The sequence below is a fragment of the Balaenoptera physalus genome (genome assembly GCF_965194825.1).
Source record: "Balaenoptera physalus genome assembly, chromosome: 1".
In the NCBI taxonomy this organism is placed as follows: Eukaryota; Metazoa; Chordata; class Mammalia; order Artiodactyla; family Balaenopteridae; genus Balaenoptera; species Balaenoptera physalus.
In genome coordinates this window covers 86885077-86903192 of record NC_138882.1, presented here as the reverse complement: position 1 = coordinate 86903192, position 18116 = coordinate 86885077, and the positions used below count along the sequence as shown (strand labels likewise).

The 18116-nt window shown below is 38.2% G+C and overlaps 1 protein-coding gene across 4 annotated transcripts in view; it reads left to right on the top strand.

The window, feature by feature from the left end:
* Positions 1-18116, top strand: part of SNX27 (sorting nexin 27) — an 85040-nt gene that overhangs the window by 63036 nt on the left and 3888 nt on the right. For 3 of the 4 annotated variants that reach the window (XM_082474936.1, XM_082474934.1, XM_082474937.1), the window contains 4 exons: positions 5733-5822; positions 16180-16329; positions 16659-16787; positions 17177-17236. In XM_082474936.1, coding sequence (XP_082331062.1) covers positions 5733-5822; positions 16180-16329; positions 16659-16787; positions 17177-17236 — 429 coding nt within the window. The remainder of the gene's footprint in view (positions 1-5732; positions 5823-16179; positions 16330-16658; positions 16788-17176; positions 17237-18116) is intronic. The other variant, XM_082474935.1, reaches the window with a different exon arrangement.

Here is an 18116-nt window from a genome sequence, read left to right as displayed (position 1 = left end):
TTATGGCTTCCTTTGCTGTGCAAAAGCTTAAAAGTTTGATTAGCTCCCATTTGTTTATTTTTGCTTTTATTTCTATTGCCTTGAGGAGACTGACCTAAGAGCACATTGCTACAATTTATGTCTGAGAATGTTTTGACTATGTTCTCTTCTAGGAGTTTTATGGTGTCATGTCTTATATTTAAGTCTTTAAGCCATTTTGAGTTTATTTTTGTGCATGGCATAAGGGAGTGTTCTAACTTCATTGATTTGCACACGGCTGTCCAGCTATCCCAATACCACTTGCTAAAGAGACTGTCTTTTCTCCACTGTATATTCTTGCCTCCTTTTCAAAGATTAAGTGACCAGTGACCATAGATGTGTGGGTTTATTTCTGGGCTCTCTATTCTGTTCCATTGATCCATATATCTGTTTTTGTGCCAGTACCACACTGTTTTGATTACTGTAGCTTTGTAGTATTGTCCAAAGTCTGGGAAGATTATGCCTCCAGCTTTGTCCTTTTTCCTTTTAGATTGCATTGGCAATTCTGGGTCTTTTATGGTTCCATATAAATTTTAGGATTATTTATTCTAGTTCTGTGAAAAATGTCATGGGTAATTTGATAGGGATCACATTAAATCTGTGGATAGCTTTGGGTAGTATGGCCTTTTTAACAATATTAATTTTTCGAATCCAAGAACATGGGCTATCTATTTCATTTTATATTTACTTCCATACCTCTATTATAACTTAATTATATTACTCCTACTTGATGTTTCCGATTCAAGCAATATTGCTTAATTACCTGCTCTAGAAGATGAGACTTTAGCTCCATTTCCTCCGCCACTGCACTACATATTCGTACCTTTTCATCTGTCCCATCTTCTCACTATAGTCAAATTACAATATTTGTTAGATTAATATTCAGTGTTTATACTGCTATGACTGTAAATAATGAATTTAGCAGAGCCATATAGAGAATACTATCCTTACTTTTTACTTTCTTTTAAACATTTTGTTTTAAGATTATTTTGAAAATAATTAACCCATTTCATAACACTTTATAAAGTATCCGTTACAATTGGGTTTTTGTTAAATTTATAGTTTAACTGAAGAAGAGTCACCATTTTTATTAAATGTGGTATTCCCAACTAAATGTTTAATGTTTCTGTTTTATTCATCTCATCTTTTGTTTCCCCAAATAAAGTTCTGTTGTTTTATGTTTCACATATGCCCCTTTAAATTATTCACAAGTATTTTATATTTTTATTACAATTATGAATGATATATTTTTTCTTTGTATTGTTGGAACAGAATAATTATTTACCGGGAGTCAGAATATCTGGTTCAAGTACAAGCTCTCCATTGGGTAAATCTTTAACATAGCTTTGCTGAGATCTGTTTTCTGATCTATTAAAGGGTAATAGTAACATTTTTAATCAGTATCAAAATTTAAACAAAGCAGAGCTTGTGAAATTACTTTTTGAATTATAAAACTGTAAAGCAAAAATAAAATATTTAGGTATATAGAAAGAAAAGCTGTTATTTTTGTAGCAGTATCTCATATGCAACACCTTTTCTGAACTCTTCTGTTTCTTCAAACAATTTTTTAAACAGCTTTATTGAGGTATAATTGACATACAATAAACTGTACATATTTAAAATTTGTAATTTAATAAGTTTTTTTTTTTTTACCCTCTTAACCATTTTAAAATGTACAGTAGTGTTAAATATATTCACATTATTGTGCAATGGATCTCCAGAAATTTTTCATCTTGCAAAACTAAAACTCTCTACCCATTAAACAACTCATTTCCCCCTCCTCTACCTCTGGCAACTACCATTCTACACTCTGTGAATTTGACTACTTTAGGTATCTCATGTAAGTAGAATCATACATTATTTGTCTTTTTGTGACTTGCTTATTTCATTTAGCATAATGTCCTTAAGGCTTTTTCATGTTGTAGCATGTGACAGGATTTCCTTCCTTATTAAGGCCGAATAATTATATTCCATTGTACATGTATATCACATTTTGTTTATTCATCTGTGGATGGACATTTAGGTTGCTTCCACCTCTTGGCTGTTACGAATAATGCTGTCATGAACATGGTTATGTAAATATCTCTTCAAACTTCTGCTTTTAATATACCCAGAATTGGGATTGCTGGATCATATGGTAATTCTATTTTTAATTTTTTGAGGAAATCGCCACACTGTTTTCCATAGCAGCTGTACCATTTTACATTCCCAGCAGTGCACAACAGCGCAAATGATTTTTTTGATTGACTAGGTAAACAATTGTGCCTTTTGGAAAATAATACTAAATTTTTTCCCTCACTTAATTTTAGTTATTTTTTTGTATCATATGTTGGTGGTGGGAATATCTCATGCATCTCATCAATTCTAAGATGCCATCAGTTGTAAGATGCACTAGTATTTTATGTACTACCAAGAGAAAAAAGCTACCGGTTAAACAACACACGTTGATTATAAGATGCATCCCAATTTTAGGAACAATAAAATGTGAAAAAATGTGCACCTTAGAATTGATGAAATACTGGATAATAATGATAGTAATGTGCCTTTTCCTTAAAAAATTGATAAGGTCAAAATCCGTAGTAAGATATATTTAATTTCTGGCTAAGCCTGGCAGACTAAACATACTTTTAAACTACTTCTTCCTGAAAGCTCACTAAAATAACATTAATGGATTTTAAGAGGCATAAACCTGCAAAGAGAACAGGATGAGACACAGCACATGAGAACAGTCAACAGTTTTTAGAAAATGAATGTTTGAATGAATCAACATGACTTTGGTGTTTGGTTATCGTGGAAGAATTGGTGAGAGACATGTGGAAGGTTACAAACAAACATGAGGCAGTTAACCTAAGAGGAAAAAAAAAATGTACAAGAGAGGAAGCCCTGGTACAGTACATGATTTAGTTGTGAACAATGTTTACATGCTTACAATAATGTATAGATTACAGTAATCAATACTGATTATTGATTTAATTTTTATGGAGGTGTTGAAGGAAGAAGAAGTGAGAGTGTAGGAGTGGTATAAGAAAGCTAAAACTTATTATTTTTTTGGCCGCACCACGTGGCCTGCGGGATCCTAGTTCCCTGACTAGGGATCGAACCCATGCCCTCTGCAGTGGAAGCGCGGATTCTCAACCACTGGACCTCCAGGGAGGTCCCTAAAACTTATTATTTTTAACAGCAAGTCAACATTGTCTAAAATTGATAAGTTAGGAATTAGCATAAGCATGACATTTAGAATTATGAAAGGAATATCACAAAAAACTGTTTACAGTGCTTTAAAGTATCTGTGTAATGAGGCTGTGGGATCAGGAGACTTATTTTTATTAGGCACCTCTTAGTAATACACATTAAAAAAATTATGTATGTCTTTTATTTTAATAAAAAATTTTAATTAAGGGAAAAAGGAATCTAGTGTGGTAATATTTATGTTTTTCACTCAGGGCTAGTCAAGCAGTATAATCTTGATTAGAAATGAGTGAGGAGAGAACATTTTTACTGCCCCATGTGAAAATAGGTCACTTAGAGCTGCTGGAGTAGATGTTCACTCTGGGTAGATGACCCACCTCTGCCCTGGGGAAACGTTCATCAATATTTAAGTGCTGGGCTTCCCTGGTGGCGCAGTGGTTGAGAATCTGCCTGCTAATGCAGGGGACACGGGTTCGAGCCCTGGTCTGGGAAGATCCCACATGCCGCGGAGCAACTAGGCCCGTGAGCCACAACTACTGAGCCTGCGTGTCTGGAGCCTGTGCTCCGCAATGAGAGAGGCCGTGATAGTGAGAGGCCCACGCACCGCGATGAAGAGTGGCCCCCGCTTGCCACAACTAGAGAAAGCCCTCGCACAGAAACGAAGACCCAACACAGTCAAAAATTAATTAATTAATAATAAAAAAAAGCTTATAAAAAATATTTAAGTGCTATTACTAGTCAGACACAGTTCTAGGTATTGGGGAAACTGAATAGATAAACCAGTATTTATTTGTTTGTTTTCCCTCTTTACTTCTCTCCCAGCTTTTCAGTAACTGGTTTAAATTTGACCTGGAGCAGCTGAGTCTTTTGGCAATAAACAACACAATGTTCAGGTTCTTCAGGACATTGGTGGCAGTTCTTATTGAGCATCGCCTCTGTGAATATAATCCTCTCTAAGTGAATCCTCGCTTATACGGCTAGGACTGGGGAGACACTGCATAATCTTTCCATTAGACAGTCCAGGCAGGATATTAATATCCTTGTGTGGTTCTTAGAGGAATTTAACCGCTAAGTGATGCTAATATAAGTGATAGTAATAGTAACTATTTATATATATTTATATATACTTTACAAAACTATTAACATCTTTTATCTTATTTTGTTGTCCACCTACAAGATGAGTGTTATTCCTGTTTTACAGACTGAGAGGTTTTAAGTGACTTACTCAAGTGCATATTGGTAGGTGACAGCTAGAATTTGAACTAGTCTCTTAACTTCAGTCCTGAATTCATTCTGTTATGCAAATATTTTCCCTTAAAAGACTATGGGGAATGATTTCTACCTTAAGGAAATCAGCAGTTTTCTGATAAAGATTTCAAGTGGGCCCCTGCCTGGTGTCTGTATAGAGTTGTCCTTTCAGTAACTCACTGAGGTTAGATCCTGAATACCCTGGACAAATGGTTCTATTTGTTCTTTTTCTTTTTTTCCTCCCAAAGATCAGTTTTCCCTTCCATTAGATTTTTAAAGTTTTTCTTGGAGTGGAGGAGGAGTAGAGTAAGGTTGGAAAGGAGATGTATGTTTCATGTGGCTGAACCAGGAATAGTTTAGAATTAGCATATTAGAATATTATATCTGGGTACCTTCATGCCTGTATCAAGTCCTCTCTGAAAGTTTTTCAGTTCATGGTCTCAGATTTATCACTTCCTCTCTTCCAGTTGTTACCACCCTAGATTAAGGTCTTGTTTCATTTCATGCTTAAAGTACCACAACATCGTTGATCTCCCTTGTTTCATTCTCTCCTTGGCTTAAATCATTTGGGCAGTCATATACAGATCAATCTTTCTTAAAAAACAACAATAACAACAACGATTTTTTTATTATTTATTTTAGCTCTCTACTCTCCCTAAATCTAAATTCCTGTGCCTGCTCTTTAGGATCCTTCATACCCTATTAACCTACCCATTCAGAATTATTTTTCATTGTTCCCTAACATGTACCCTTTATTCACATCAGGCAGGTCTGTCTCCTGAATGTATTTAAGGTCAAACCCATTCCTGTTTCCTGACTTTAGCTTGTAGTTTCTTCTGTTCAGCCTCTCCTTTGGGGTCCAACCGAGACTTCCTTGATAACTACGGTTAGCAATAAGCTCTCCTGTTCTGGCTGCATGTATCACTTACTATTTATGTCACACATTTTTTGCTACTTCACTGTTGTCTTTAATACAGTATTGTATACTATCTTGCAGTGTTCTGTAATTCTTTCTCATGTACAAATTAACCAGAATTTAAATCTCTTAACAGGAGAAACCAGATCCCTCACGTGCCTAGAACAATCCTTGAGCACATACCAGACGCTCATTAAATGCTACTTATTCCAGTAAATATACCCATGTGGCAGAGTTCACTGGTGATAACCAGATGGATAAGAGTTATTGTGAAAATAATCTGTGTCTCTTTATTTTTATCAAGAATGTGCTTGATACTAATTTTTACATTTCTTTCTTCCCTGCCTTGTTTTGGTGACAGGCTGTTGATGATGTGAAAAAAGGTTACATCAAAGCAGAGGAAAAATCCTACCAATTACAGAAGCTGTATGAACAAAGGAAAATGGTCATGGTAGGTTTATGTCCCCATAATCTCTTTATAAAATGCCCCTTCTTATCTCTTTTTTAATTTAATTTAATTTTATATTGGAGTATAGTTGATTTACAAAGTTGTGTTAGTTTCAGATATACAGCAAAGTGACTCAGTTATACATATATCCATTCTTTTTCAGATTCTTTTCCCATATAGGTTATTACAGAATATTGGGTAGAGTTCCCTGTGCTATACAGTACATCCTTGTTGATTATCTATTTATCCCTATTTTACATATAGTAAAATATAGAGTGTATATGTTAATCCCAAACCTCCTAATTTAATACATATAGTGTGTATATGTTAATCCCAAACCTCCTAATTTAATACATATAGTGTGTATATGTTAATCCCAAACCTCCTAATTTAATACATATAGTGTATATATGTTAATCCCAAACCTCCTAATTTATCCCTCCCCCCAACCATTCCCCTTTGGTAACCATAAGTTTGTTTTTGAAGTCTGTGAGTCAGTTTCTGTTTTGTATATACATTCATTTGTATTATGTTTTAGATTTCATGTATGAGCGATATCATATAGTATTTGTCTTTCGCCTTCTGACTTCCTTCATTTAGTATGATAATCTCTAGGTCCATCCATGTTGCTGCAGATGGCATTATTTCATTCTTTTTTATGGCTGAGTAATATTCCATTGTATATATGTACCACATCTTCTTTATCCATTCCTCTGTTGATGGACATTTAGTTGTTTCCATGTCTTGGCTATTGTGAATAGTGCTGCAGTAAACATTGGGGTGCATGTATCTTTTCGAATTATGGTTTTCTCCAGATACATGCCCAGGAGTGGGATTGCTGTATCATATGGTAGTTCTATTTTTAGGTTTTTTTTACTTTTTTATTGATAGAATTTATAGCAGTTTCATATTACAGAAAAAACTAAGGAGATAGTACAGAGTTCCTATCTTACTTAATATGGTACACTTGTTATATATTAACTAAAGTCCAACAATTATTAATTTCCTTACTTTTTTTTTTTTACATCTTTATTGGAATATAATTGCTTTACTATGTTGTGTTAGTTTCTGCTGTACAACAAAGTGAATCAGCTATATGTATATATATATATACATATATCCCCATATCTCCTCCTTGTTGAGCCTCCCTCCTACCCTCCCTATCCCACCCTCTAGGTTGTCACAAAGCATTGAGCTGATCTCCCTGTGCTCTGCAGCAGCTTCCCACTAGCCATCCATTTTACATTTAGTAGTGTATATATGTCAGTGCTACTCTCTCACTTCGTCCCAGCTTCCTCTTCCCTCCCGTGTCCTCAAGTCCGTTCTCTATGTTTGCGTCTTTATTCCTGCCCTGCCACTAGGTTCATCAGTACCGTTTTTTTAAATTCCATATACATGCGTTAGCATACAGTATTTGTTTTTCTTCTTCTGACTTACTTCACTCTGTATGACAGACTCTAGGTCCATCCACTTCATTACAAGTAACTCAATTTTGTTCCCTTTTATGGCTGAGTAATATTCCATTGTATATATGTGCCACATCTTCTTTATCCATTCATCTGTCGATGGACATTTAGGTTGCTTCCATGTCCTGGCTATTGTAAATAGTGCTGCAGTGAACATTGTGGTGCATGTATCTTTTTGAATTATGGTTTTCTCTGGATATATGCCCAGGAGTGGGATTGCTGGGTCATATGGTAGCTCTATTTTTAGTTTTTTAAGGAACCTCCATACTGTTCTCCATAGTGGTTGTACCAATTTACATTCCCACCAACAGTGCAGGAGGGTTCCCTTTTCTCCATACTCTCTCCAGCATTTATTGTTTATAGATTTTATTTTTCTATATATATATATATATATTTTTTTTTAAGGAAGTCCCTTGGCTTCCTTTTTTTTTAATTTTTATTTTTTTTAATTAATTAATTAATTTATTTTTGGCTGTGTTGAGTCTTCATTTCTGTGGGAGGGCTTTCTCTAGTTGCGGCAAGCGGGGGCCACTCTTCATCGCGGTGCGTGGGCCTCTCACTATCGTGGCCTCTCTTATTGCGGAGCACAGGCTCCAGACACGCAGGCTCAGTAGTTGTGGCTCCCGGGCCCAGTTGCTCTGCAGCATGTGGGATCTTCCCAGACCAGGGCTTGAACCCGTGTCCCCTGTATTGGCAGGCAGATTCTCAACCACTGCACCACCAGGGAAGCCCTCAATATATTTTTTATTGAAGTATAGTTGATTTACAATGTTGTGTTAATTTCTGCTGCACAGCAAAGTGATTCACCCATATATATATATATATATATATATATATATATATATATATATGTTTGTGTGTATATATATATGTATATATGTATATATATGTGTGTGTGTATATATATATATATATATATATATATACACACACACACACACTTTTTTTTTTTAAACATCTTTATTGGCGTGTAATTGCTTTACAATGCTGTGTTAGTTTCTGCTTTATAACAAAGTGAATTAGCTATACATATACATATATCCCCATATCTCCTCCCTCCTACGTCTCCCTCCCACCCTCCCTATCTCACCCCTCTAGGTGGTCACAAAGCACTGAACTTATCTCCCTGTGCTATGCGGCTGCTTCCCACTAGCTATTTTACATTTGGTAGTGTATATATGTCCATGCCACTCTCTCACTTCGTCCCAGCTTACCTGTCCCCCTCCCCATGTCCTCAAGTCCATTCTCTACATCTGCGTCATTATTCCTGTCCTGCCCCTAGGTTCTTCATAACCGTTTTTTTTGTTTTTTTTAGATTCCATATATATGTGTTAGCATACTGTATTTGTTTTTCTCTTTCTGACTGACTTCACTCTGTATGACAGACTCTAGGTCCATCCACCTCACTACAAATAACTCAATTTCGTTTCTTTTTATGGCTGAGTAATATTCCATTGTATATATGTGCCACATCTTCTTTATCCATTCATCTGTCAATGGACACTTAGGTTGCTTCCATGTCCTGGTTATTGTAAATAGAGCTGCAATGAACATTGTGGTACATGTCTCTTTTTGAATTATGGCTTTCTCAGGGTATATGCCCAGGAGTGGGATTGCTGGGTCATATGGTAGTTCTATTTTTAGTTTTTTAAGGAACCTCCATACTGTTCTCCATAGTGGCTATACCAATTTACATTCCCACCAACAGTGCAGGAGGGTTCCCTTTTCTCCATACCCTCTCCAGTATTTATTGTTTTATAGATTTTATTTTTCAATATTTTTTTATTGAAGTATAGTTGATTTACAATGTTGTGTTAATTTCTGCTGCACAGCAAAGTGATTCAGCCATATATATATATATATATATATATATATATATACACACACACACACACTTCATTTTAATATTCTTTTTCATTATGGTTTACCATAGGATATTGAATATAGTTCTCTGTGCTGTACAGTAGGACCTTGTTCATCCATTCTGTATATAAAAGCTTACATCTGCTAACACCAACCTCCCACTCCATTTTCCTTCAACCTCCTTCCCCTTGGCAACCACCAGTCTGTTCTATGTGTCTGTGTTTCTGTTTCATAGATAGGTTCATTTGTGTCATATTTTAGATTCCACATATAAGTGATATCATATGGTATTTGTCTTTCTCCTTCTGACTTCACTTAGTATGATAATCTCTAGTTGCATCCATGTTGCTGCAAATGGCATTATTTTGTTCTTTTTTATAGCACTGTGTAGTATTCCATTGTATATATGTACCACATCTTCTTTATCCATTCATCTGTTGGTGGACATTTAGGTTGTTTCCATGTCTTGGCTATTGTGCATAGTGCTGCTGTGAACATAGGCGTGCATATTTTTTTTAATAAATTTATTTATTTTATTTATTTTCATTTTTGGCTGTGTTGGGTCTCTGTTGCTGTGCGCAGACTTTCTCTAGTTGTGGCGAGTGGGGGCTACTCTTCATTGAGGTGCGCGGGCTTCTCATTGCGGTGGCTTCTCTTGTTGCCGAGCACAGGCTCTAGGGGCACGGGCTTCAGTAGTTGTGGCACGCCAGCTTAGTAGCTGTGGCTTGCGGGCTCTAGAGCACAGGCTCAGTAGCTGTGGCGCACGGGCTTAGTTGCTCTGCTGCATGTGGGATCTTCCCAGACCAGGGCTCTAACCCGTGTCCCCTGCATTGGCAGGCGGATTCTTAACCACTGCACCACCAGGGAAGCCCGCATATATCTTTTTGAATTACGGTTTTGTCTAGATATATGCCCAGGAGTGGGATTGCTGGGTCATATGGTAGTTCTGTTTTTAGTTTTACGAGGAACCTCCATACTGTTTTCCACAGTGGCTGCATCAGCTTCCATTTCCACCAACAGTGTAAGAGGGTTCCATTTTCTCCACACCCTCTCCAGCATTTGTTATTTGTAGACTTTGTGATGATGGCCATTCTGACTGGTGTGAGGTGATACCTCATTGTAGTTTTGATTTGCATTTCTCTAATAATTAGTGATGTTGAGCATTTTTTCATGTGCTTTTTGAAAATGCCCCTTCTTATCTCTTAAACCTATTCTAGTCATTTTTGAAAGATGTTTACAGCCTGGTCAGTGGCTTAACTGATTTAAAAAGAAGGAGGGAGATACAGACCTTGATATAAAGTCCATTGTGTTCCTCCATTTAGCACACAGAAAGCTTATTGTGGTATATATAGGTATATAACTTTATTATTAATAATAACCAAACAGTATTCTTTTTGATAATAAAAAGTCCTAAAATAAAAGATGTGCAAAACATTTAATATGATAAAAATAAGATTCTGTAAGAATTAATATTTAGATGTTTAACATTAGAAATTATTTTAGTTGTGATTTAGCAATCACAAAATCATTTATTTTCACAACTCCCATCTGTGCAGTTGCTTAAACATTTACGCTCAGTAGTGCTTTTGGTTAGTATGATATCCTAAAGCTGTGCTGTTTGATTCCATAGCTGCTAGCCTCATGTGGCTATTTAAATTTAATTTTAAATTCATTTAAGTTAAATAAAATTTAAAATCCAATTCTTCGGATGCATTAGCACATTTCAGGTGTTGAGTAGTCACATGTGGCTAGTAGGTACTGTATTGGACAGCCCAGATATGGAACATTTTCATCATCACAGAAAGTTCTGTTGGAGAGGGCTACCTATGATATTCTTGGAATATTTCAAAATTAGTTTTGAATTGGTATCTGCCATAAATAGAGGGATGAAAATTGTCAAAAATAAAATTTGTAAAGAACACTTCTAAAAACTTCCACTCATATCATCTTAAAACTTCTTTCTTGGCCAATTCAGATAGTTGAAAATTTTCCATTTATAGTTTTTCATAATAGTTTTCGTACAGTTTTTACACAAGGCAGTAATTGCATTGGTAATAATTCTGATAGGCCACTTGAATTTCTTTTGTACTTTCTGAGCAGTTCTTAGGAGGGAATGTTGATCCATCTAAATTAATTGTATTGGGACTTCCGTGGTGGCACAGTGGTTAAGAATCCACGCTCCCAATGCAGGGGGCCTGGGTTCAATCCCTGGTCAGGGAACTAGATCCCACATGCCACAGCTAAGAGCCTCAACTAAAAAGATCCCGCACACGGCAACAAAGATCCCGCATGCTGCGGTGCAGCCAAATAAATAAATAAATAAATATTCGAAAATAAATAAATAAATAAAAATGTTTTTAAAAAAATAGAATAGAGTCTTGGCAGAATTTTGGTTAAGGGAATTTTGCTATGGGGGAGACAGGATTTTAAAACTCAACTTCCACCTCTTCTTTAAGATAATGGTCTTATCTTCTATATATTAATGCATGATTCTGACCAACACACCTGCATCTTCTACTGAAAAGGGCTATCCACCTCTGCAGTAGTTCTTTGCCTTTGTCAAAGCCAACAGAATCGAAGTAATTTCATAAGGCCTTCTGAATATGGAATACATATTGTTTCTTTGCACATATAGCACTCTAAACACACTAGTTTCCATTTATACATTTAACAAAAAATATTTGTTGAGCACCAAGTGTGTGCCAGTGCTAGAGAAATAAATAGGTTTGGGTTGTTCTGTGGCAAAATATAGAAAATCTGAATTTAACAAGCATAGTAATCTATTATGAAATTATTTTTTAGTCTCAAGTTTGTATCTTGTAATCCTCAGTTAAGAACACAAGTGCAGTTAGTACATTGATAGGTTTCCCCGTGGGTCATCTGAACTGAGTATAAAATATGCTTCTCTTGAAAACCTAGTGCCAGTGTACAAGTGTGTACCGGCCCCATAATACTGCAGTCCTATTTTAAAGACCTCCCCCCTGACAAAAGTTTGGGTTTTATTCAGGTATCAGTGTTCAAAGACATTAGCCTAGTCAGTGGTCATGGTCAATACATTGAAACTACCACCTCAGATGGACCCTTCAGAGCCCGTAGGTCTTGATACCATTATGTATAACAACTTAGCACAGTTGATAGGCCTGAGATTAGGCCAGATCACTACGATTAGTTGCCAGATCACTGTGAGATCTTCAGCAATTCACAAGCTTGTCACTTTCAGTTTCTTTTCTGTAAATTGGGGATGTTCAGGTTGCTAGCTCTCAAGTAGAATCTTGACAAAATACTCCAGAGTTAACAGATAAATAAGCTTTGTGTAAGTTCCCTTGCTCTCCAAATACAGAGGACAGCTCATACCTTTGCCATAGTTTGTAATACCCAGTGTGATCAAAATGTTTTTGTTTTTTACCTGTTTGCAAAGTTAGATTGAATCTCAAATTTGGATGGTTGAGAATATAGTGTACATAAGACTTGTTTTTTCTTTTTTCTCTCTCTTTTTTTTTAAGTCTTTAATACTTATTTATTTATTTTATTTTTGGCTGCATTGGGTCTTCGTTGTTGCGCGTGGGCTTTCTCTAGTTGCAGCGAGCAGGGGCTACTCTTCGTTGTGGTGCGCGGGCTTCTCATTGCAGTGGCTTCTCTTGTTGCGGAGCACGGGCTCTGGGCACGTGGGCTTCAGTAGTTTTGGCTCGTGGGCTCCGTAGTTGTAGCTTGCAGGCTCTAGAGCGCAGGCTCAGTAGCTGTTGCACACAGGCTTAGTTGCTCCGTGGCATGTGGGATCTTCCCAGACCAGAGCTCGAACCTGTGTCCCCTGCATTGGCAGGCGGATTCGTAACAACTGCACCACCAGGGAAGTCCCTCTCTCTTTTTTTTTTAACTCTCACACAAACAGTGAACATGTGTAACTTACGTCTTGCCATTGTTGAACTGACAAATAAGAAGTTTCTGGGTTTGGGGTTCCCTGGTGGCGCAGTGGTTAAGAATCCGCCTGCCAGTGCAGGGGACGTGGGTTCGAGCCCTGGTCCGGGAAGATCCCACATGCCGCAGAGCAAATAAGCCTGTGCACCACAACTACTGAGCCTGCGAGCTACAACTGCTGAGCCCACGTGCCACAATTACTGAAGCCCGCACGCCTAGAGCCCGTGCTCCACAACAAGAGAAGCCACTGCAATGAGAAGCCCGCACAGTGCAACGAAGAGTAGCCTCCACTCGCCGCAAGTAGAGAAAGCCCGCGCGCAGCAACAAAGACCCAACACAGCCAAAAATAAATAAATAAAATAAATTTATTAAAAAAAAAAAGTTTCTGGGTTTGTGTTTGTCAACATAATTTTTAATGATTTCACACAAGGCGGTATATGTGGAAGTCAGTGTTTCTCAAAGTGTAGTTGCCAGCCCAGTTACATGGGAATCACTTGTCAAGCCTGCTCAAAATGCAGATTTCTGGACCCCACCTTACATTTACTAAACCAGAATCTCTAGGGGTAGGATCTAGAAATATTTGTGAAGATTTTTACAGAAGCACCCTAGTGAGTCTGCAACTTTAGGTGCTTGAGAAACACTACCCTTGGAATTTGGGAGAGTTGGCTTCCAAGGTTCCTCTCAGACCTTTATTTCAATTTTAGATCTGGTTTGACCCTTGGCAGGTTGTTTGGGAGAACAGAGAGTTCTCCAGAATGGACCTCCATCCCCTCACCTAAAGTGTTTTGCTCTGTTAAGTACTGTGTCTCTGCTTTAATAACCGTCCTATTTCAGTATTTACCTATCTTACTGAACATTGAACATTTATAAAATGTCCCATGTCATACCTGTCCTCTTCTCTTGCCTGATGTGCACCATCATCTAAGTGGTATGCAAATCAAGGAAGGTAATTTAGGATACATATTTAGTTACTCAGAATTTAATATGAAAGGAGAATTTAATATGAAAGGAGAATAGGATAATTTTTTGTTTGAAGTACATAGCTACACCCTTATGTAAATATGTTTGAAAACAAAAATTAACTTTCCTTTGGAAATTTGGATGTATGTAAAATTTTAAATATTTCTTCTCTATGTTTTCTGCAAATCGAGGAATGTAGAGATTGCCCACTTAAAACTGAGAAATACTACCTGACCTGATAATCTCAGGAAAACCTTAAATTTCCCCAATGACACCTTACCTTAATGGAGCCTTTAAAATTATTTTTTAAAGCTGTCATATATTGAATAACTAATTATGTACTAAGTACTATGCTAGATACTTTTCAAGGTCACAAATAACTGTATGGTATAGATGCTATTATTATTTCCCGTTTTATGGAAGAGGAAACTAAGGCTCCTAGGATTTAATAATTTGCTAGAGTTCAAATAACTTGCCCAAGGTTACAGAGTTAGGAAGTTATGGGTCCAGGATTCAAGCCTGGGGCATTCTGGGCCCAGGCTCTTGATCACTACTCTGTGCTGTTTGCTGCTTGTTATAACCCCAGAAGAGTTCTCTCCTATATCATCCACTGCCTGTCATATTTACCAAAGTATAGATAGTAGTCAGAGATTTCTTTTTGTTCATGGTGCCAGTAGAAGGCCTAAGCAGTTTATCACTGATTCAGGATGGATGATGATAAAGGGGGATGGATGGGGTAATGGAGGGAGACAGAGAAGAAAAATGATGCAAATGAACTATTTTGGCACTTCTGTATTGACCCTGTCCCTGTGTTCTTGGTACCCCTTTATAAGTTTTCACCTTTAAAGTTGCTATTATTTTACCTAAGCAGAAGTAAATACAAAGTAGGGAAGGGAGCCTGTGGTGTAATTTTTTTTTCCCCCTGGACCCTTTGGTCTTCCCAGACAGTCCCTGGTGGCAGTAGAGACAGTCTTAGGTGCCATTCCTTGGTACCACAGCCATAGGTTGCCTAGGGTCCTTTTTGTGCCTGTCTCTTCTTTTCTCTTGGTGAGGCAGAAGGCAGCTCTCCAGTGTATTCTAACCTCCGTACCCATCTAGTTGAAATCAACTAGCGTGCTATACCTTTGTCTTCTCTCTAACTCTCTGCGCACCTCCCCACTGTGCCTTGTTCTTCCTGTGTGACATGCAGATGGGGGTGTCACACAGACTTGAGACTATTTGCTTGTTTCCCAGGCAATCACTGAGGAAACCAGGTCAGAGTCCATGCGTCTTCTTTTTTCCTTATCATCTTTTCCCTATTTCTCTTCTACTCTCCTTCCCATTCATTCTCTTTTACTCTCTCCCCTCTCAACTCAACATAGTGAGTTAAGTAAGAGAGAGACCAGGCTTAACTGTAGAGGAGAAGGGACAAAGAGTTCAGAGACCTCTCTGGATCAGTCTTGGAGCATTGTACCTGTGAGGGTCACATATGTCACTTGTTTTTGGTCTAGATGCTTTCTAAGGAGACACATATGCTGGAGACCCAGGGGGCAGTGGGGCTAAATGGGACTAGTTGGTAATAGAGAAAGGATCAGAGGCCTAGAAATTAAACCTGGCTTCTAATCCTGGTTGTGCCACTTACTATTACCTGTGACATTAAGCAAGTCTCATATTATTCTGAGTTTCTGTAAAATGACTAACTTTTAAAGTTTCCTTCAGCTTAAACTTTTTATGAATATGAGATTTGGGATAGCTTAATCCTCATCACTGAGATCATTCTAACTTTTGATTGGAGAAGAGATGAGAAACATTAGCTCTCTTGCCTTAATTATAAGGATAGATTTGATTCCATCCCTTAGGTACAGTGAAAATAGAGGGCTGGACTAAATGGCATTGTGAGTTCCCTCTAGTCCTAGGAGTCTTGGTTGCAGTATCTCTTCTGGCTTCATTTATATATAAGTAGAGAAAGAGAGCAGGGTTGGAAGTATGGAGTTGGAAGTTAGAAGGAGGATAAAGGATCATCTAGGAGTCCTGTCCCAGCTTGGCATTGGATGTGAGACCAGAGGCAAGGTCTTCAGGTTGCAAGGTTTCTCTTGGTTCTTTTGTGTGCCATCTCAGCAGCTCCTGTTGATGGTGTAGTTCCATATAACACTGTTTCTCTTTCCTTTTTTTTCTAGTACCTCAACATGCTAAGGACTTGTGAGGGCTACAATGAAATCATCTTCCCCCACTGTGCCTGCGACTCCAGGAGAAAGGGGCATGTGATCACAGCCATCAGCATCACGCACTTTAAACTGCATGCCTGCACTGAAGAAGGACAACTGGAGGTGAGAGTTCATTTAGCACGTAGCTGGGAAGTCAGGGGGCGGGGTCCAGGAACACTGGGAATACTTTGATACTCACTTGCTATGTGTTAGTTCCTCCTTGTGGGGGAAATGATATCAAAACTGTTTTGACTGGGGTAAATAGGCTCTGGATCCACACTGCTCCTCACCTTCACTGGCTGCTTACACTGACTTTTATTCTTCTGTCACAGTCTTTTCCCTGAAATGATGTAGACATCTCTACTGATTTCTTTTCTGCTGTCTGGTTCAGAACCATCTTACCTAAGCTCCCCAGCATTCTCAAACTTACGCTCTTGTTCTCGGTTGTTTAGAACCAGGTAATAGCATTTGAATGGGATGAGATGCAACGATGGGATACAGATGAAGAAGGAATGGCCTTCTGTTTTGAATATGCTCGAGGAGAGAAGAAGCCTCGATGGGTTAAAATCTTCACACCATATGTGAGTGGTAGTTGGGGAAGCATGCACGGGGAAAGCAGATTGGGCTTCAAGTTCTCCTTAAGCTAAATGCGTAAATGGAGAGAGCTGTAGAGCAGTTGTTTTGAGATCTGAACCTGTTTGAATCCTAGAGCCCCAGGTTCTTCCTGTCTTTCCTTTAGGCCCGCGTAGGATTGGCAATTTCATATCCCACTTGACTCACAGTTACCACTAGAAGGAGCCAGAGAATAGCAGATGAGCCAGGCCTGGGTTTTCTGGAGCTTGTTAAGGTTTTTCTCTAGGCTGAGCAGGTTTGGAAGGTGACTGACTCTGGGCAGGAGTTCAAAGCCATGGTCCTCTGGTGCCTGGTCTTGAGAAGTCAGTGAGTGTTGCTCTGTTGTTGTTTTTTTCAGTTCAATTACATGCATGAATGCTTCGAGAGGGTGTTCTGCGAGCTCAAGTGGAGAAAAGAGGTAATTCTAAACAATCTTGAATTGACCTTTTCATCTTTTTTTGTTTGTTTGTTTAAAATGTATAGTCCTGTGGCCAAATACCTGGGACCCTCATCTCCATCTGTCTAGGAATATTAGTTAGAGACTGGTTATCCAATGTGAGCCAGGATATTCTTCCAGAGAGGTTATTAGCCTTGGACGCTAAACAGACTATGCCAAAAAGCCCTCCTTCCATTGTCTAGAGATTGGCCATTGGCTGCAGGCTATTCCATCTCTCATGACTTTATGCACCCTCCTCTGCCTGTTTTTTATCAGTCGCCCTCCATGTTCTTCCTGACCCAGAAGGGCAGCTGTCCTCAGTTTTCGCCGTTCTGACTGGGTGAGACGTAAAAGAGTCTGTCTAGGCTAACCAAGAGTGTGTGTGCGTGAGAAGGTTTTTGCTGCTGCTTTCCTGCTGTCTGTATATGCCAGTGCTGGAACAGAATTTAAAACATTCAGAATAATTAGCTACTTACTCTCAAAGAAGATGTTTCCAAGGTTCAGAAGGTGAAGTCAGGAATAAGAAAATTTATATTCTTGGTATAGTAGAAAGAAAATTGGGCTCTGGGAATCAGATCTGGATTCTCTCCCATCTTTTTTTCTCTCTGTGATCTTGGACAGATCAGCCTCCCTGGATCTCAGTTTTCTCATCTTTCCTCATCTGTGAGACAGGAAGGCTGAACCAGATAGTTAATATCCTAGGTCCCTTCCAACTCTAAAAGGCTATGATTCTTGATGGAAAGTTATATCAAGTGAAGAGGCCAATCAGATCAAATCATCCAGTCATATATTTTCTGTGTGAGGGGTTGTCTCTAGATGGGAGGAGATGAGGACACCTAAGGCTTCCCAGTAACTCTTTTCT